This window comes from Myotis nattereri (genome assembly GCF_964212035.1).
Source record: "Myotis nattereri genome assembly, chromosome: 11".
In the NCBI taxonomy this organism is placed as follows: Eukaryota; Metazoa; Chordata; class Mammalia; order Chiroptera; family Vespertilionidae; genus Myotis; species Myotis nattereri.
Window position 1 is genome coordinate 57,816,773 of NC_138086.1, and position 21,696 is coordinate 57,838,468.

Below are 21,696 nucleotides of genomic sequence, written 5' to 3' on the forward strand. Positions count from 1 at the left end.
ATTGAATACTGTATTAACTAATGTATACTACACAGTGTCAAGTTAGCAAGAAGTATAAATTTTCTTGATAGCAACTAGCATCAAGTGTGGGCACAGATACTTAATGTGGTACTAACTGTGGCAATAATGTAAAAATAGTTCACACTCCAACTACACCTTTTACATCTAGAGTCCTGCTTATGTGCTAGTTCTTTATAATAGACTAGAGGCCCGGTGCACAAAAATTTGTGCACTCGGGGGGGAGAGGGGGTCCCTCAGCCCAGCCTGTGCCCTCTCGCAGTCTGGGACCCCTCGGGAGATAACGACCTGCTGGCTTAGGCCTGCTCCTGGGTGGCAGAGGGCAGGCCCAATCCCTAGGTGCAGCCCCTGGTCGGGCCTCAGAGCAGGGCCGATTGGGGAGTTGGGGCGCTGCCCCCGGTCATGCACAGAGCAGGGCGGATCTGGAGGTTGTGATGCCACCCTCAGTCACGCTCAGGGTAGGGCCGATTGGGGGGTTGGGGCACCGCCCCGTCACACTCAAGGCAGGGTCGATAGGGAAGTTGCGGCGCCACCCCGTCATGCACAGAGCAGGGCGGGTCAGGGGGTTGGGGCGCTGCCCCCTGTCATGCACAGAGCAGGGCCCATCAGGGGGGTTGGGGCTCCGTACTATGTCACACACAAAGCAGGGTTGATCAGGGAGTTGGGGAGCTCCCCCTGTCACGCACAGAGCAGGGCCGATCAGGATGTTGAGGAGCTCCCCGCTGTCACGCACAGAGTAGGGCCAATAGGGGAGTTGGGGCACTGCCCCCTGTCACACACAGAGTAGGGCGGATCAGGGGGTTGGGGTGCTGGCCCCTGTCATGCACAGAGCAGGGCCCATCAGGGGGGTTGGGGCTCCATACCCTGTCACACACAGAGCAAGGCTGATCAGGGGGTTGAGGAGCTCCCCACTGTCACTCACAGAGCAGGGCCCATCATGGGGGTTGGGGCACCGCCCCCCGTCACACACAGAGCAGGGCTGATCAGGGGGTTGGGGCGCCGCCCTCTATCACCCACAGAGCAGGGCCGATCAGGGGGTTGAGGCGCCACCACTGTCACACTCAGGGCAGGGCCGATGGGGAGGTTATGGCTCTACCCCGTCACACACAGAGCAGGGCCCATGGGGAGGGGGGAAGGGTTGGGGCACCGCCCTCTATCACCCACAGAGCAGGGCCGATCAGGGGGTTAGGGCGCTGCACCCTGTCACGCTGATCCCGGTGCTGGGAGGCCTCGCGGCTCCACTGATCCCGGTGCCGGGAGGCATATTACCCTTTTACTATATAGAATAGAGGCCTGGTGCACGGGTGGGGGCTGGCTGGTTTGCCCTGAAGGGTGTCCTGGATCAGGGTGGGAGTCCCCACTGGGGTGCCTGGCCAGTATGGCTGAGGGGCTGAGGGCCGTTTTCAGGCTGACGGGTGACTGAAGCTCCCAACCGCTCCTTTTTTTCTTTTTTCTTTTTTTATTCTGGGCCAGCTTTAGCTCTGAGGCCTCGGCTGCTGAAAACAGGTTTCTGGCCTTTGTTTACAGTCTGTATTTGATACAATGTTGCGGTCCGGCTGGCTGAAGCCTGGCTGAGTAAAGCAGGTTTCTGGGGTATTTTTAGCTTCTATATTTGCAACATAGTTGCTTAGAGTTGCAGCTGAGAGGCCCGCAAGTCAGGCAGGGAACGTTGGAGTCCTCAGTCACTGAAGCAAGCAAGCCTCCCTGTTCGCATCAGCTGCCTGGCTGTCGGCCGCCATCTTGGCTGGCAGTTAATTTGCATATCGCCCTGATTAGCCAATGGGAAGGGTAGCGGTCGTACGCCAATTACCATCTTTCTCTTTTATTAGATAGGACTAGAGGCCCAGTGCACGAATTCATGCACCAGTGGGGTCCGTTGGCTTGGCCTGTGGGATCAGGCCAAAACCGGCTTTCCAACATCCCCTGAGGGGTCCCAGATTGCAAGAGGGCACAGGCTAGGCCAGCCGTGGGCAAACTACGGCCCGTGGGCCGGATCCGGCCCGTTTGAAATGAATAAAACTAAAAAAAAAAAAAGACCGTACCCTTTTATGTAAAGATGTTTACTTTGAATTCATATTAGTTCACACAAACACTCCATCCATGCTTTTGTTCCAGCCCTCCGGTCCAGTTTAAGAACCCATTGTGGCCCTCGAGTCAAAAAGTTTGCCCACCCCAGGGCTAGGCCAACGGACCCACTGGTGCACGATCAGGGCCAGGAAGAGATGTGGGAGGTTGGCCAGCTGGGGAGGGTCTGTGGGAGGGCTCCAGGGCATGTCCGGCCCGTCTCACTCAGTCCCGATCTACTGGACCCCAGCAGCAAGCTAACCTATCAATCAGAGCATCTGTCCCCTGGTGGTCAGTGCACGTCATAGCGAGCAGTTGAGCAGCCTTAGGATATCATTAGCATATTATACTTTGATTGGTTGAACGGACAACCGGACAACCGGACACTTAGCATATTAGGCTTTTATTATATAGGATTATGCTGGGGAATATCAGCTTGTCAATAGCAGCAGCTTACCTAGATTTGGTCAAGGTCATCCAAAAAAAAAAAAAAAAAAGAACAAGAGGAGCCATGGAAGTGGCTGACCAGCCAGAGCCTTCCCACATAAGAATAATCTTATGTCCAGAATCCTTCTGGCTAGGAGAGACCCACAAGCAGAATAGACATTTGGCAGATATGTCATTCTGGCAGCATCACGGGACCATCATCCCCCTCCACCAACACTATTCTTCTGTACCCTACTATAGCTTGCTTTTTGCAGTCTTAGGTTCTTTCTTCCAAGAAACCTTTTTTTTCTTCATTTCCATGATGCTGTTACACCCTAATTTTCATTGCACATGTCTGTTCTTGGATTTCCTTCATCTCCTTTGTCATCCTTGTGCTTCCTTACTCTTGATGCCTTTTACTTATTTTTTTAATACTTCAGATAAACTACATTTTAATTTGTCTTCAATATATACTTGAACCCATTTCCATTTGCCTGAAGCTGGTGTTCCCTCCGTTAGCTTCCATAATACCTGGCTACTTATCATATTGACCATTGAAAGCACTACTTTAATCATAGTTTCTTTCCTTAGAAATCTATAGTGAAACTTCATTTAATTCACTATTTTCCCAAATGTAAATACCTAACCCACCTTTTAATGTAACAACCATTAACATCCACAGAAGTAGGACTCTTGTCCAAATCCAATGCCCAAACCACTTTATTAATGACAGTAACAGCTTCCACTTATTGAATACAGTGGGGCCTTGACTTACGAGTTTCCTGACTAACGCGTTTTTTGAGATACCAGCTGTCTCTCGGCTGATTTTTTGCATTGAGTTGACAGAGTAATTTGAGTTAACAAGCTCCTTAACGAGCTCCTTAATGAGCTCGGTCTCAGAACGAATTAAACTCGTCAGTCAAGGCCCCACTGTACTTATTATTGTCAGGCACCAAGTTTATTAATTCATTTAATATTCTTAACAACTCTTAATAATGAGGGTAATATAAATAATATGCCCAATTGTAAAGATGAGGGAACACATTTAGATTTATTTAAATCACAAGTGTGACCAAAGTGCTCCCTAAGGTAAAATATTCTCAGGATTCCCTCTGATATAAAGGAACAATTCTTTAATGTAGCATAAGAGACCATCTGGTCCCTGCTTGCCTCTCTGGACTCATCCCCTACTATTTTTGTCTTACATCTGTCCCTCCAGCCATGCTTCTAATTTTCCTGTGCACACCATTCACCAAGCTCTATCATTTGTGCCAATGTTCTTGCCATGCACCCACCATGCCTGGAAGCCCTTCTCCCTTGTTACTTGACTAAATCTTACTCATTCTTTAAGACACAGCTCATGTGTCACCTCCTCCAGGAAGCAGTCCCTGACAACCTTCAGCAACCCTCAAATGCTTCCTGGATATCCCTCCCATTAGGGTCTGTGCATTCCTTCTTTTGCTTCATGTGGACATTGTTTTGTGAAGTTGTTATTTATGTACCAGTGGAATCCTTAAGAATGGAAAGTAGCCCTAGCCGGTTTGGCTCAGTGGATAGAGCTTCGGCCTGCAGACTGAAGGGTCCCAGGTTCAATTCCGATCAAGGGCATGTACCTTGGTTGTGGGCACATCCCCAGTAAGAGGTGTGCAGGAGGCAGCTGATCAATGTTTCTCTCCCATCAATGTTTCTAACTCTCTATCCCTCTCCCTTCCTCTTTATAAAAAATCAATAACATATATTAAAAAAAAAAAAGAATGGAAAGTAAGTGGCCTAGCAATTTAGCGTTTCCAAAGTGGTACGCAATAGGTGCTCAACAAAGGTTTTACAAATGGATTTTAAAAATGTACAGGTAATACATTTTCCCTATTACCTACAATCCCAAGTTGTTAGTGTCTACATAGTGGCTGGCATACAGCAGGAACTTAATACTTATGAATGACAAAAATGAGTGTATAAATGGATTTCAAGACTTTCCATAATCTGATTCCTTGTAGGTTAGTTATGCATCCTTCACTCTAATCAGACTGGTTTCTTCTCTGTTCTTATTTTATCTATAATTCAGATAAACCCTTAAGGCTTTGCTTTCTCACCAGGAATACGTAGAGTCTTCTCCATAATTATTCAGTAATTAAAAAGATCCATCAAGAACACCTACCACATGAAGCTTCCACTTGTAACTATTATTTTTTTCTCCAGTCTGGGCCAACACGTGATAAAGTTCATTCCATGAAACAGTCATTCTACAAAATGTTTATATATGTTACATAACAAAAGAATTTTGTAATTAAAGAAATGGTGGGAGCCCAGCTGGTGTGGCTCAGAGGTTGAATGTCAACCTATGAATCAGGAGGTCACAGTTCGATTCCTGGTCAGGGCACATGCCCGGGTTGAGGGCTTGATCCCCTGAATGGGGCATGTAAAGGCAGCTGATCAGTGATTTTTTTCTCATCATTGATATTTCTGTTTCTCTCCCTCTCCATTCCTCTCTTAAATCAAAAAATATATATTTTTTAAAAGAAATGGTAGGAAATGCTGCACTAAATAATGCTAAATCATTTCTGAATTGCAGGACTTCTCGGAACCTTTAATTTGCAAATGTACGTTTTGAGTCTCTAAGTGAAAGAAACCATGTGTAGAACTTGGCAAACTTACTTTCTCTTAGGACCCTTTCATTTTTAAAATCTCTTGATACTATGTTCCATGGAATATACTTTCAGAAATGCTGGCCTGTACTTTGATTGGGTTTTAGGTCAGCATGTAATTTGTACATGCATACACACTCTTGCATATACACATATACACACCATCTTCTTTTCTCATATTTTTGACTCATGTAATGTCACTGCTCACTGGTAACTACGAGAATTTTTATACTTGTTGACTGCTAAACCATTGCTAAACCATTTATTAATTGTCATTAATAAATTTTATTGGTATATGTTCTAGGACCTTCTACCCCTCTTGCCTGGTACCATTGCTGGTGAAATAGAATCCAAGGCTGCAAACCTTAATAATTTGGTAGTAGAAGCCTATCAGGTATGTACATATATATTCCAAATAATTTTTAACCCCAGTTTCTATGACAAGGTACAAACTAGTGCCATATCATCTTGAAAGGCGTGGTAGGAAGAACATTACATTTAGAATTGAGAAGCTAATTCAGTCCTGGCTCTCCCAATGACAAGCCATGGAACCTTGCGGGGAAGTCACTTCAGCCTTGTGTGCCTCAGTGTGTCTCACTGACAAGAAATCCAGGTTGGGCTGCAGGAAATCTAAATTTCCTTCCAAATCAAACATTCAGTGAGTCAGCAAATCAGGACTATAGAATACACTTTTTACCAAGATATTTCACAACTTCCTATATCATAAAGATAAAGTAAGAAATCCATACTGGTATTTAAAGTGGCAACCTGTCAGATAAAATGAAAACCTGGGATAGAGAGATTACTAAGAGGGTTTCCTGGATCAATCACTTGATTGTCCAATCAGTTATTTTAGCAGTTTTATAAAACTAGTTTGAGCAAAAGAATCACCTTAAGAGATACTCTATTTTATTGACAGTTGTATGCTGTCCCCAGGCTATGAAGAGTGGATGCCAAATGCCAAGATGTAAAGAAACATCTGCTCTTTCAACCTTTGTCATTCCTGAAAAGAATTTTCTGTTAGGATGTTGTTATAATAGTGACTGTTACTTTAATTCCACTAAGAACCAGTTACTTTTCACATGTGACCTCATTTAATCTGCACACCTGACATATAAGGCAGGGATGAGTATTCCCATTATGCATTTGTAGACCCCCAAAGAAGCTAAGCAAAGGTCAGACAACTAACAAGCAGAAGAAGCAGGAATAGAATCCAGGTCTTCCTTAACCCCAGACCCCAAGTGATGCCACCCATTTTGTTTTGTGTTCTTTTGTTTTAATTTTACATAGCGTCCAAAGACATGCTTTATTATACCTTAAATTCATGGACAATTAATAAAGTCTCACTTCCCAAATTTCTCTGATTCCCTTTCTGACACAATAGAGTTGAATAACAGAAATAGTAGCCCAAGCATTATGAGAAATCCCAGGCTTCTCTACTCATTTTCTCCATGCAACATCTGCCTTCAACTTGGGTACAGATGGGTAAGACAGAAAGTAGACACAGGATAGAAAATGAAGGACTTGTTTAAACTTCCTTTTTTAAAAAAAGAAAATTAATCTTGTGAAAAAAGTTTTTAAAGGAAAATAAATCCTGTGAATTTTTTTTTTTTTTTTTACCAAAAAGCTGTTTGTATATCTGAAAATACATTGAATGAAGTACGGAAATGTATTTTTTTTTATTATTGCTTAAAGCAATACAAAGGGTATTACATATGTGTCCATTTCCCCCCCCCCCCCGCCCTAGACAGTCCCCTAGTCTCCCGTATCCCCCAGTATCTTATGTCCATTGGTTATGAATGTATTTTTAATTCTATTTCTTTCTCACTATTACAAACAAACATTAGGACTGGAGGAGCTTCTTATCAAAGAAAATCAACAGTGTGTACAATTCATTCCCATCCATAGTTTGTTCTCAAGAATAATCAAAATAAGGAAGGAGTTCACAGTATTAGAAGCCACCCTAGTTTTTATAATATGAATCCACCTATTACCTCAAACAACTAATATAAATTGACAGACTTGCCTTGGTATCAGGCTGCCCCAATGAAAAGGAAACAGCAGCATTTGGCTTTAGGTTTCTTATTTGCCTGGGGTAGGTATGTGAAGCCTTAAGCTAATTGCAGTTCTGATTAACCTTAAACAATGAAAAATACTAGTAAATCTAACAAAAATTACTCTGGCTAAGTAATCTCCTTAAGTTGAAATTCTGTTATTTTATATATCTATATTTTCAAAATTCTTCTGAAATTTCATTTTGTTTTCACAGTCCAACAGAAACAACTCACAATTCATTGATGGAAAAAAGAATAAAAATATTTTCATTCTAACCTTTCACTTTTTGCACTTCATTTTTGAGAATTTTATAAAAGTACATACACATTTAGTACATGGTGAATGTACTAATTACATTTTATTTTTTTATCTTTTACATCAACACCATCAGCAGAATTAAAATGACATAAAAAATCATAACTCTAAAAACAATAGTAATTTAGCTGAAATTAAGGGAAAATATATTGAATAAAATAATCATACATTACAAAAAATAGATTCTACCTCTGTACCTTTTAGTCATTAAAAGTGAAGCTTAAGCCTGTGTCTGGAGCTTAACTTCTAAATTCCAAAAGTGATCAACACTTTAGATATTTGTCTTCAACACCCTGCTTGAAAACATTGGTATAACTAGTTCAAGGTTATAAGATACGCAGAATTTCAGAAGGGCACTCAGCATATGAGGAATTTCCTTCTGACCTGTCAAATCATCACCATATCAAGCCTATTTGTATACCATTAAAAGTTTTGGTTTGCCGAAATTGTTCAATTAAGTGATTATAATGAATGAGCTCTTTGGGAGATAAAAAATGTGGCTAATATAGTCTTACCTAACCCAAAATAAAATTTACTAATTTGAGGAAGTATCCTGTTTTAAAGAGTCACTACCATAATTCCATGATTAATTGTAATTAGCATACATGTTTTTATTGATTATACAATTGAAGAAAAATTACTCAAGTAAAAGAATTAGAAGACAGTAGAAATTATTTTATTTTCTTCATATCCATCCACTAACTCTTTCCTTAGGTCTATACATCATCTTTTTCCTTCCTTTTGTTTACAAGTATATGTTAAGGATTTTAGCATGTGTAGACTCTTAGTTTTATAAAATGAAAATACATACAGATCTACAGTATATATTTAATGTAGTTAGAATTTTTGGAACTCAGAGATTGTAATGGAAGAAATAAGTGTGTGCTTGATACATTTACATAAATGGCATTACATAAATGATTTTTCAAAGTTTGCACAAATAAGTGGATGGTTTTCTGCTCAGTAAGGGGATCTAGTTCAGTATTAGGAATTGGAACAGATTTGATTGACACAAACAAGCCTCAGGAACTTGGCAAAAATCCTAGGCCATTCATGGAGAACTTACTAATATAGGACCATATTGGGCAGGTAATTCTTTTGCCTATTGTATAGAAATTGCCTCCCAAAAATTTCTTTTCAATTTTGTATTAATAAGGCATTTTAGCCTTCATGATAATCTCAAGTATTTGAAACTGAAATGTTTCTTGAACAGTTGTAAAGGTCAGAAGCATGTTTCAGATTTTAAGCTGTCAAGATTTACCCTCTTTGATGGTATGTGTTCTCAATATTTTATTTAAATTTTATTACATAATATAAATATTAAATGATAATCATTTGGATTAAATGATTATTTTTGTACCAGGCTGAGTAAGATTTATCTTTGAAGTTATCAAAATGAAAGAAATGCATGGAAACATACTTAAAATGGAGCAATTAAATGCAGATAGTTTAATCTTCAGTATTTCTTACATATTTCAAATATAATTGGGTTATTATGTGGAAATGATGTTTTTATTCATCCTTTAATAGAGACAGAATCTTAAGTTAAATCTAGAATGACAATAAAACTGTTAGTTGCTTACATTTGATAATGCTATAGTATAAAATTTAAAAATGATGTCTCTACAGAAACTTATTTCAGAAGTGAAAGTTCAGGTGGAAAACCAGGTAAAAGGCATCTATTTAAACATTACCGCGATCTGTCCAGATGGGACCAGAAGGCGAGGCACAGAAGGATGCAGAAATGTAACGAGCAATGACGAAGTATGTGGGTGCGCGTTTTCCCTATTTCAAGTAAACTAAGCTGTTTGGTATGCTTCCTCACAGAAAATCAAAACATCCTGAAAACTTACTTGCCTCTGACCCCAAGGATCTTATTTAGACTTCAAAGTAACTTTTATTGTCTCTTTGCAAAGTTCCTACTTGTTTTAACTTTATTGACTGTTCTCTCAAACTCTCAAGTTAAGTATATATTATATTAAATACTTATTCAATGACAAGATCTTTAAATCTAGGTGTCACAGCCATTAAATATTGGGAAACCACAGCTCCTCACATAAGTAGTGTCTGCACTTACGATGATGACAATAATTTTTTTGGTTTCAAATCTGAAAATTCTCAGAGCAAATGTGAAACTGAAGGTGAATAAGCCACAGAAAAGAATGGGAGTTATGGAGCAGTTGACAAAGACTAACAATTCCAAAATCTTTCACTTTGTTATTGTGATTATTTCATTTTGTGATATAATAATAAAAGGGAAATATGCTAATTAGACCAGACATTATTCCGATGTCCTTCCTGACGAAGCCAGGGCCAGGGGGAAGCCAGCCCAGGTCCCAGGTGCTGGAGGAAAGCCGGTGTCGGCAGCCAGGAGAAGGAAGGCCTACTCTTACACGGATTTTCATGCATCGGGCCTCTAGTACACTCATATGATCTAGGAGGAGGTAGGGAAATTTGTTAGAACAATAAAAAAGAAGTGTCATCATTTAACTAAGAAAGGATGAAATGTAGAAAAGAGAGGCCCAGATTAAGGTAGCATCAGGAAACAGGACCAGAGGAGATAGAGATTCTCTAGTGACCAGCACAATAGAGAGTAAACACACCAAACCATGCTTTTAAAGGGAATTATTCTTGGATGAAGTGATTTCCAGTGAGTCATTTACCTCTTGAGCCATCAGTTGCCTCATATTTAAATGAATAGCTTGGACTAGGAGATTTATAATTCCCTTTGCTTCCATTTCTAATGCTGTTTGATGTTATTAATTATTTTAATTCGTTCTCCTCACTTTCAGTAAACAATACAAACAGTTTGACTCTTAGGAAGAGTTATATGACCTTTTAATTATATAAACCCTACATTTTGCTCTACTATTAATACTGGCAGTAATATATTATTGTACATATCTATTAATCCTTAACATTCTTAAAGACAAAAAATTTGTCAAATACAACACCAACTGCATTGACTTTAATGTTATGAGACTGATTCTGATTTCAATTCATATATATATAATATATAAGCCTAAATTTAGATATTTCATAGTATCATATATATTTGTGCTAGGCTTTTTGTTTGGGATATATAGAAATATCGATAGATAGATACCCATCTACCTATATTTATATCTTTATATATATTTATCTCTATTCCAAACAAAAAGTCTAGTACAGATTATTTTTAAATTATAACAGATTTCAGTCTAACATGGAAAAAACCATATAATCTTATTTGTCAAAATACCTTAGATCATAAGGTGGGTTAACAAATATAAATAGACACATAAAACCAATTGTGTTCAAAAAATAAAAATAGATAAAAAGGAAAAATTTGACAAGAAAAAGAAATTCTGTAGTTTCATAAGGGAACCAATATCTCCCAGCCCAGATTCTTCGTTATGGACTAAACCTCTCCACTAAGACAAATGTATCACCTTGCATTGATATCTGAAGTACTGAGAGTAAGAGTCCTGGATATTTTTTCCTTGACTAAATCAGAGAAAGTAGCAATCAATGCATCCTTTAACTCTCTAGTTCATTAATTAGGAAACAAGTAAAATTAAAGAGGGATGTTACATCTATGTATGAAAGAGTGCATGTGCAATTTATAAATATTAATTTCTGTAAGATGGAGTGTTGATTCAAAATATCATTAACAGATATAATATTGGTAATAAAAATAATCAAAACATATATTTTTCTCTTCCCCTACCCCAAATTTAGGTTCTTTTCAATGTAACAGTTACAATGAAAAAATGTGATGTCACAGGAGGAAAAAGCTATGCAATAATCAAACCTATTGGTTTCAATGAAACCACTAAAATTCATATACACAGAAACTGCAGCTGTCAGTGTGATGAAATCAGAGGACCTAAAAGAAAGTGTGTAGATGAAACTTTACTAGACTCCAAGTGTTTCCAGTGTGATGAGAATAAATGTCATTTTGATGAAGATCAAGTCCCTTCTGAGAGTTGCAAGTCACACAAGGATCAACCGTTTTGCAGCGGTCGAGGAGTTTGTATTTGTGGGAAATGTTTGTGTCATAAAACTAAGCTTGGAAAAGTATATGGAAAATACTGTGAAAAGGATGATTTCTCTTGTCCATATCACCAAGGAAATCTGTGTGCTGGTGAGTATAAATATATAAATATACATGCAGTTTTCATTAGTCACTACTAAATTAGCATATATGTTAAAGTATCTTTAAATCACAGCTTTATAATTACTAACCCTGAATCTGAATTTAATTTTTTAAAGTTTCAGAGTCTGTGAAATTAAGGCATGGCAACAAATTTATATCACATGATTCTGATATTTATATCTTAAATAATTGTATGCAGTAAGTAGTTAAAAATAAAAAAACAAAAATGAGTTGTTATTCTCAAGTATGACTTGCCCTTGTGAAGATATATGCCAGAAAAGGAAATTACAGATGATGTCTGAGAGGCTTTCTATAATCAGGGTATTCTTCTAGGAGGATCTGATTCATTCTCATAAGTGGTCACTCCCTCTAGCTTGCTCAGAGTATAGTGAGCTATAAAAATACACTTTTCATTCATTGGAAAATGCTTAATGCATTATTATAGGTGATATTGAAAAGTTGTAGTTATTTAAAACTCTCCAGTTTATTTTTGGAACAATACCAGACACAAAATTGTCAAAAGACAGCATTCTTCAAGAAAATAGTGGTTTCATTTCATTAGTAATCTAGAAGAGTAGTCCCAGAGGCCCCTACAGACCAAATTTTAAAACAGAAACCTAAGTACTTTCTGGCTAATTCAATTTACTGCCATCTAGAGGTTAGAGTCCAGAAAATCTGCAGCACTTAAAAATTAATACAAATCACTTGTTTTTCAATGAATTATTCTGTGACAGTGCGCTAAATCCACTTATTGTTAAAATGCCTTTTTAGTATTTGCATTTTGGTAAACAAACATTAATTAAATTATTGATAAATATTTCATTGTCATAAGCATATGGAAAGTAAAAAAGCTATACAAAATAAATTTTTTGGGTGTAAGCTAAAATTTTGCCCTGTATCACATAAATATGCAATGGCATATTGCCTTTTTATTCTATTACATACACAAAATATTTTATATTTTAAACATGTGTTCAGCTTAACCTGCTATCATAGGTAAAATGGATTATAGATGACTTTAGAACAAAGCAGTAATTATCTGCTAATTTTTTAGAGCTAATCCTGTTTGGGAGAGGGAAGAGAAAGAATCTGAGATCCTTTCCCACAGCTGTCGATATCTCAAAGTAGTTTGAAATGCATTGAAAATCCCAGCCTCTGTTTATAATAAAACTAGTGGCCTGGTGCACGAATTCGTGCACATTGAAAGGAAATTAGAAGAAATATTTTTTTTTAATTAAATCTTTATTGTTCAGATTATTACATTTGTTCCTCTTTTCCCCCCCCCCATAACTCCCCTCCTCCCAGTTCCCGCCCCACCTTCCGCCCTCACTCCCCACCCACTGTCCTCATCCATAGTTGCACGATTTTTTGTCCAGTCTCTTCCCGCATCTCCCACACCCCTTTCCCCCGCAAGAATAGTCAGTCCATTCCCTTTCTATGTCCCTGATTCTATTATAATCAACAGTTCATTCTGTTCATCAGATTATTTATTCACTTGATTCTTAGATTCACTTGTTGATAGATGCATATTTGTTGTTCATAATTTGTATCTTTACCCTTTTCTTCCTCTTCCTCTTCTTAAAGGATACCTTTCAGCATTTCATATAATCCTGGTTTGGTGGTGATGAACTCCTTTAGCTTTTCCTTATCTGTGAAGCTCTTTATCTGACCTTCAGTTCTGAATGATAGCTTTGCTGGATAAAGTAATCTTGGTTGTAGGTTCTTGGTATTCATCACTTTGAATATTTCTTGCCACTCCCTTCTGGCCTGCAAAGTTTCTGTTGAGAAATCAGCTGACAGTCGTATGGGTATTCCCTTGTAGGTAACTGAGTGTCTTTCTCTTGCTGCTTGTAAGATTCTCTCTTTGTCTTTTGCTCTTGGCATTTTAATTATGATGTGTCTTGGTGTGGTCCTCTTTGGATTCCTTTTGTTTGGGGTTCTCCATGCTTCTTGGACCTGTAAGTCCATTTCTTTCACCAGGTGGGGGAAGTTTTCTGTCATTATTTCTTCAAATAGGTTTTCAATATCTTGCTGTCTCTCATCTTCTGGCACCCCTATAATTCTGATGTTGGTACGCTTGAAGCTGTCCCAGAGGCTCCTTACACTATCCTCGCATTTTTGGATTCTTTTTTCATTTTGCTTTTCCGGTTGGGTGTTTTTTGCTTCCTCGCATTTCAAATCATTGACTTGATTCTTGCGCTCCTCTGGTCTGCTGTCGGGAGTCTGTAAATTATTCTTTATTTCAGTCAGTGTATGCTTAATTTCTAGTTGGTTCCCCAATATAAGATCGAGGGTCTTATTAGTTTTCTTGTAGATCTCATTAAGTTTATCGGCGGCTTCTAAACAGTTCTTGAGAGACCTTAAAAGTGTGGTTCTGAACTCTAGATCTTCCATTGACAATTTTGTCCTGTTTCTTTGTCTCCGCATTTTGTTATGCTTTCTTGGTGCACCCCCTAGTGGTCTTTGTTCGCAGTCTTATAATTAAATCTTGATTGTTGTAGCTAATTCCAGGGAGGGTTTGACCTCCAGGCCAAGTGGCTATGAGAATCAGCTGTGTCAGCAGTGAGATAACTTCTGTCCTCTGGGGAGGTGCTAATCTAGCCTTTGCCTGAGGCTATCCGGCAAATGCCTCTGTGCAGGGCTTGGGCAGGGCGGGTCGCACAGGATCAACAGGGTGGGCTGGAGAGAGCAGTTATGGCCGCTCTCAGTCCTGTCCCCAGGGGCTCTGCCTCTCTGAGTCCCAGCAACGGCTGCAAACCTCGGAGAGAAAGCTGCACTCGCTCTGACCGAAGCCAGACAGTCCCGCTTCTCCCGTTTGAGTCTAGGTCCCTAAAGACTCGCCTGTATCTGGAGCTCAGAGTCTGCGACTCCCTCCCGATTGAAAACGCCAACCGCGCCCTCCGCCGCCAGCCCGCTCCGCGCACTCCGCACCTCAGAATTTGACTTCAGCACTGCGCCTCCTCTGAGTGTCCGTATGCGTTTCTCTTTCCTCCTAGTTGTAGGACTTCCACTCAGCCAGCGCTCCTGTGGTTCTGAGTGATGTCCCTTCCGTTTTTTGGTTTCACTTTTGAAGTAGTTGTTCAAAGCAGCAAACTCTGGCGTTAACCTATGCCGCCATCTTGGTTCCCATTCTAGAAGAAATATTTTAATATCACTATTCACCCTTTCTCTATAATAGAAGTGTCAACCAAATTTATGATTGACACTGACAGATTGAAACACACGCGGGCGATCGGTGCCAGCAAGAGCTTTATATGTATCGCACATCATATTGCGAGTCAACTTAGCCATATATATATATATATATATATATATATATATAAAAATTAAAGTTTCTTAATTAGACCTGCTTTCTGATGTAACTAAACTTTTTCCAGCCCAGTGAAGCACCCCAACTTCTCTTTCAAGTAATTATCAGCAACACAGCAGTAAGTATCAATACCAAGTAGATTATTATTGTAGATCACACAGGGAGAACAAAGGGTAAAATATTTAACTGCAGCAGTGTTTGACTATATTCTGCACAGTGAGAAAACCTGAAGTCATTTTCAAGGTCCACCAGTTCTTACTTCTTTTCAGTCAGGTCGAGTTTCTAAGCTTTCTAAATCTCTTATCTACTCCAGGACTTCTGTGAGGATCAAATGAGATGAGTCACTGGAAAACGCTTCACATACATTTGGTTAAAGTGTGAAATGTTTCCACCTGGCTATAAAATCTGGGCTGAAAGAACTGCAAGGAGGCTAGTCGTCACTAGAGAGAGGAAGCCAGGCATTGCTAAGTGACATCATTACCTGGACAGACACTTAGCATATTAGCCTTTTATATATATAGATATCAAAAATTAATTTACTGGCGCTCTTCTATATGACTATGATACTACTGACACACAGGCAGCTGAGAATCTGCTTTGAATTATTTGTATATAAATTGTAAGTGCAAACTGTAAGCTGACAAGCATTTTCTTCACTAGTTTCCTTTGAGAATAAAAACATATGTTCATAGGTCGGCTGCCTAGGATCAGTGGTGCAGCCTGCTTACAGGGAACAGGGTCTGGCAGGCATTTGTTTGGTCTGAACCTCATTAGTTTTACGCCTAGCAAATTTAGCCAATCCAACAGTAAACTCTATGTAACAGTTACCTTGTTAAGTGCTCTGCAATAGAGGGAGGGAGGCAGAGAGGGAGGCAGGTAGGGAGGGAGAGATGAAGGGTGAAAGAGAGAGGGAGGGAGGAGCCTGTGGCTAAATAAGCCTGAGAAACACTACATAATCCTATAAAATGTACCCCCTCTTGAAGACTTCTAGTTCACATTAGCATATTAAATCTTGGATATTTCTGCAGTCTAAAATGCATTAACTACATATAACTAGTGTTTTACCTTATTTGTTGGCATAAATGCCCCAACCCCAACAAACATCCACATCTACCACACCTTGCTTTCTCTCAATACCCCATAATAATAGTGCACAGCATACTTTTGATGGTCCCTGCCAACTGATCTCCTGAAGACATGAAACGATTAGTTTGGCTTCTCTAGAAATCTTATCTTTAAACTTCCAGAACTGAAGCACTAGAAGGTTTGCCTCAGGCCCTTGGCAATAAGGAGAGACAAAGAGAATAAATTATGGAAGCTATTAATCAAATACCCCTGTTTTCAAGTCAGGCAATTAACATTACTTCAGTCTTGGTAGCTTAGTTATATTTGTGTTTTTAATTTAAAACTGAATATACAGTGACTTTCATGTAGTTGGGCAGACTTCACAATTGTCAGCACAATAAAATAGCATCAGGAGATTACACTATAACAGCTTTGGAAGTAGACACTACATCCTGGCATTGTTTATGTCAGACAAGTAGAAAATGCTGTTGTTTGCACTCACTTCACTGTCAGTGTGTTTCCATGGAAATGGGAGGGGAATTCACATTTGGAAAAGCTTCACAAAGTTGGTGGCCCCAATAACTTAGGTCCTGTGGTGTCTGTTGCAGGGCACGGAGAATGTGAAGCAGGCAGATGCCAGTGCTTCAGCGGCTGGGAAGGAGATCGGTGCCAGTGCCCATCAACATCAGCCCAGCACTGCGTCAATCCAAAGGGCCAAGTGTGCAGTGGAAGAGGCACGTGTGTATGTGGCAGGTGCGAGTGCACTGATCCTAGAAGCTTCGGCCGCTTCTGTGAACACTGCCCCACGTGTCACACAGGCTGCAATGAAAACTGGTATGTGTTCTCTGACTCCAAACATGCATAAAGCAGTACTCCATTACAGCTATGCTTGTCCTTTTTAATTCTGCCTTTCATAACCCTAGAAGTGCTGCACCTTCTCCTCCAAATTAATTACCATCATGCTAAAAGAGAACTGAGTGGGGGATTTGGGAATTTTAAGACTTAGATTCCAATGTTTGGCCACTAGATAGCTGTGGAGTATAAGAATTTAACAAGGCATTCACTGCCTTCAACTTTGATAATAAGGTGGAGTTTTTTAAGAATAATATTCAGTATTTATAGCAGTTCATTGGTTTCCCCCCCAGCTTTTTAGATATATAATTGGCATATAAACCTTATGCAAGTTTAAGGTTTATAATGTGATGACTTAGGGGTTGCTTGCTTCCCAGCTTGCTATTAATTAGCTGTTTGATCTAGGGCAAGTTGTTGAAATTCTCTGTGAATTTTCTGAGGATAGTCTCTGTCAATATTCCTGATATCAGAAATGAGAATAATAATAATACCTTGCTATAGTTCTATGAAAGAATTAAATTAGATGATTCATATAAAAAATCTTTGTACTTATACACAGTTATCATAGAAAAATGTTAGATAGTATTATTGAATGATGGTGGTTATGAAGCACTAAATAAATAAATGATGGATAAATGAAAGGTGATATATTAAATAAAGATAGCATTATTATTTTGTGCCAATAATTAATTTCCCAATAACAGTTTGAGCCCTGTTCAAACAAAAGCCACTACTCTAAACATCACTGTGCCTTCCAATTTGTTTTATTCAAATTTTTATAACCTCCACTTTCTTGAATAGTACAAGTAAAATTTTTTAAAGAATGCATAGCAAATTATGTCTCTCTCTTAGAAATGCATTTCCTACACATAATGATGGAATTAATTCTAAAGAACTAAACAAAAATTTGAACTGTGTATTTATTGCTAAACTTTTCTATTAGTGTCTAATATTAATCTTCTAAAACATCTATGCTAGTTTGTGTGTGTGTATGTGTGTGTGTGTGTTAAGAGTATTCATTTCCTATAGATTTTCTTCTCAAGATGGAAAAGTCATTTTATAAATATTTTTCAATTACAGTTTACATTTAATATTGCTTTGTATTGGTTTCAGGTCTACAACATAGTGGTTGGGCAATCATATTCTTTACAAAATGTTCCTCCCTGATATTTCCAGCACCTACCTGGCACCATACAGTTATTATAATATTATTAACTACAACCCTAGGCTGTATTTTATATCCCCATAACTGTTTTGTCATGACCAATTTGTACTTCTTAACCCCTTCATTTTTTTTACCTAGTCCTGCAACTCCTCTCCTCTCTGGCAACTATCAGTCTGTTCTCTGTATCCATGGGTCTGCTTCTACTTTGTTCATTTGTTTTGTTCTTTAAATCCCACATATAAGTAAAATCATATGGTATTTGTCTTTCTCTGACCAATTTATTTCACTTAGCATAATACCCTCTAGGTCAGAAATCTGTTGTATTTTTATACCAATAATGAACTGTCAGAAAGGGAAACTAAAAAAAGCTCCATTTACAATTGCATCAAAAAATAAAATAAAATACCTAGGGATAAATTTAACCAAGAAGATAAAAGACCTGTACTAAGAAAATTGTAAGGCACTCCAGAAAGAAACTGAAAAAGATACAAATAAATGGAAGCATATACCCTGCTCATGGATAGGAAGAATTAACATCATTAAAATGTCTGTATTACCCAAAGCAATCTACAGATGCAATGTGATTCCTATCAAAATACCAAAGTTCGTTTTTCACAGAACAAGAACAAATAATCTAAAAGTTTATATGAAACCACAAAAGATCCCAAGTTGCCACAGCAATCTTGAGAAAGAAGAACAAGTTTTGAGGTATCATGCTACCTGATATCAAACTATTATATAAGGCTATAGTAATCAAAACATCATGGTATTGACATAAAAACAGACACACAGAACAATGGAACAGAATAAAGAGCCCAAAAATAAACCCACACTTATATGGCCAATTAATATATGACAAAGGAGGCAAGAGCATACAATGAAGTAAATACAGTCTACTCAATAAATGGTGCTGGGAAAATTGGACAGATACATGCAAAAAAATGAAACTAGGCCACCTTCTCACACCATATACAAGAATAAGCACAAAATGGATTAAAGGCTTAAATGTAGGATTTGAAACCCTAAATATCCTAGAAGAAAAAATAGGCAGAAAAATCATTATTTTGATTTTATACATTATTAAACTATTTTAAGTGGTTAGAAAGTAACTTTGCCATGGTATTAAATTCAGCCAAAATTACAAATAAGTGTCATAGCTTTTTTTCCCAGTTTTACAAGACTGCTGTCCTAAAGCAGTATCCTAATTTATTTCTTGTAGAAAATACTACAGTCTACCACCTTTTAAAGATTATATGTTTCCATTTCTGTTTCCCCTTACAGGAATTGTGTGCAATGCCTTCACCCCCACAATCTGTCTCAAGCTATACTTGATCGGTGTAAATCCTCATGTGCTTTCATGCAACAGCATTATGTGGACCAAACATCAGGTAAGCCAAAGCTTAGTAAGCAAAGCACCGAGAAAGTATCGAATCATGTTCCCCAAAAGGGTCCATAGCAACCATCCTAAAGAATGGACTAACTGCTTCAATGTTTTCAATATCTCAGAGATGGTACTCAATAAAATTAGCTGAGTATGTCTGCCACGGTTGGCTGAACTGTTAGATCCCCCTTCTTAACTACCCAGGTAAATTCCCATGCTGTGCATCTCCATGGAAGTACACCGAACATATTTTCTAGAGAGGCCTCAGTGAACCAAGGAGTTTCCTATGTGGAGTCAATGTCACCCTTAGAGACAGTATCTATGGAGCCATAATTATTTTTCATAAGCCAAACTTGCTTCCAGTTATAACCTTCCTCGTGTCAAACTAAGATTTTCATGTTTCGGGTGAAGCCAAAAAATTCAAAGCAGCAATGATCTGCTTTTGTAAAGTGCGTAAGTTCAAAAGGGCTATTCCTTCCTGATACTTTTCATTATGATATAAATAAAAGTTAGCATGAATGATTATAAAGGTGACACAATGGAAAGGGTATGGAACTTTTAGTCTGAAGACCTTGGCTTAAGCCATGTCCCTTGACATAGTAGTTAAGAAATATCAGTGTCTTACAATATTTCCCTATGCCTTAGTTTTTTTCATCTGTAAAATGGAGATAGTAATACCAATCTCAGAGTAGTGTAAGATTAAATGAGCCAGTGAACATGAAAGAATTATGTAAATTAAAAGATTACACATAATAAAATTATGACTTCACTGAAAACATTCTTAACTGCTACTATAATCTCTCTTAATCTGTAAGAATAATCCCAGCTCTTACATAGAGTGTACAAAATAATAAACTTTCTCGAGTTTTGCTTCTCTCCCATCCATACTGATTTTAGCCCATACTGAATTTGGCTCTGAAAAGAGTCCATGTGCTGCCAGCTGGGGCTGTAGCAATCACTCCCAAAAGCCAAGTGCCTTTTCTAATAAATGGAGCCCTTACTGTCAACATGTCATTTATTATGTTAAGTAAACAGACCTACTGTGACCTAAGTGTGGTTACAAAAAGTATTCCATTAAAGCTCCTTAGAAAAAGCCCTTACTTGACCTAAACTAAGATGATAGTCATGGCCATGGCTTAATGTTTGCTGATCCAAAATGACATATAAAAAATGCACGCATATTTGGGCCCTGAAAATGTCATGTATCCTAACCCATGATAAACATTTGTAAAATGTATGGGTAGCTAGGGGAATCCCCTCCCTTCACAACTCTTGTGCAAGGAGAGAGAAAGGGCATGTGTTAGCCACCTCTATTATCTATTCATTCAATCACACTTAAAGAGTGTTCTTTGGTCTTTCTAGTTAAGCTTCTACTAGGCGAGAAGCCAGTAAGTGGGATCAAGCCACATGCCCCCTATAAGGATATTAGCTGACTGAGTAGCTCTGAGTCAGCTAGGGGAAATGACAGTCTGCCAGGATGGAAGGCATGCATGTCACAAACGTTGAGGTCACTGTGAAAAACTCCAAGGGCATCACTGTTGAATCGAGCATCCTGGATTCTCAGTGTGTCAAACAAAGGAAAACTTGCATTTTGTGTTTGGTGCTTCTATTCCAATTAGTAGTCCTCCAGCCTCTCTTTAACCTTTCTTTCAAGGAAATCTTATCATTGACCAAAAGAAAACTGCGCTCTGTCTTCCCATTTGGAGAGGAGCCTTTGCTCATTACTGAGCTCTTGGCTTATTTAAGAGCACGCTTGGTCATCCCTGAGAATTCAGTCATAGATCACCCAATAGCGGGTGATCTCTCTTCTAAGTCTTGACAGGTCCCCTCCTGAAAGGCCCTCTCAGGGAGACCTTCAGACGTTTAGGTGAAGTCCCCAAAGTCTAAAGAAGAGGCAAAAACACATGGCTCTTTAGTCCAGGAGGTAATTTTTTGAGTCTGGGACAGCTGGTAAGTTCTGTGGAATACTGACATACTGTGCAACCATGTTCCTCTTAGATTTGGATAATACCTCTGGCAGCCACAGAGTCTTAGACTTTCCAACCAGAGTTTGCCAAAAGTCTAGTGCTAAAACGGAGACCTAGCATGCTCCTCCTCTGAATGAGGCATATTCTTTTCCAGCTAGTAATTACTTACTCTTAAAACACTACAAGTGGAATATTTAGATGCAAAACTTGGTTAACAGACAAGTAAAGAAAGAAAGAAAAAGAAAAATTGAGGAAAGAGATATTGTGTATTGTCCTGAACTGGACACTCTTATTTCCT

The 21,696-nt window shown here is 38.7% G+C and overlaps 1 protein-coding gene across 2 annotated transcripts in view; it reads left to right on the top strand.

The window, feature by feature from the left end:
• The window catches only part of ITGB8 (integrin subunit beta 8), a 124,321-nt gene that overhangs the window by 58,104 nt on the left and 44,521 nt on the right, over positions 1 to 21,696 (top strand). For both annotated transcript variants that reach the window (XM_081101943.1, XM_081101942.1), the window contains exons 8-12: positions 5,455 to 5,544; positions 9,150 to 9,284; positions 11,241 to 11,646; positions 16,642 to 16,867; positions 19,332 to 19,438. In XM_081101943.1, coding sequence (XP_080958069.1) covers positions 5,455 to 5,544; positions 9,150 to 9,284; positions 11,241 to 11,646; positions 16,642 to 16,867; positions 19,332 to 19,438 — 964 coding nt within the window. The remainder of the gene's footprint in view (positions 1 to 5,454; positions 5,545 to 9,149; positions 9,285 to 11,240; positions 11,647 to 16,641; positions 16,868 to 19,331; positions 19,439 to 21,696) is intronic.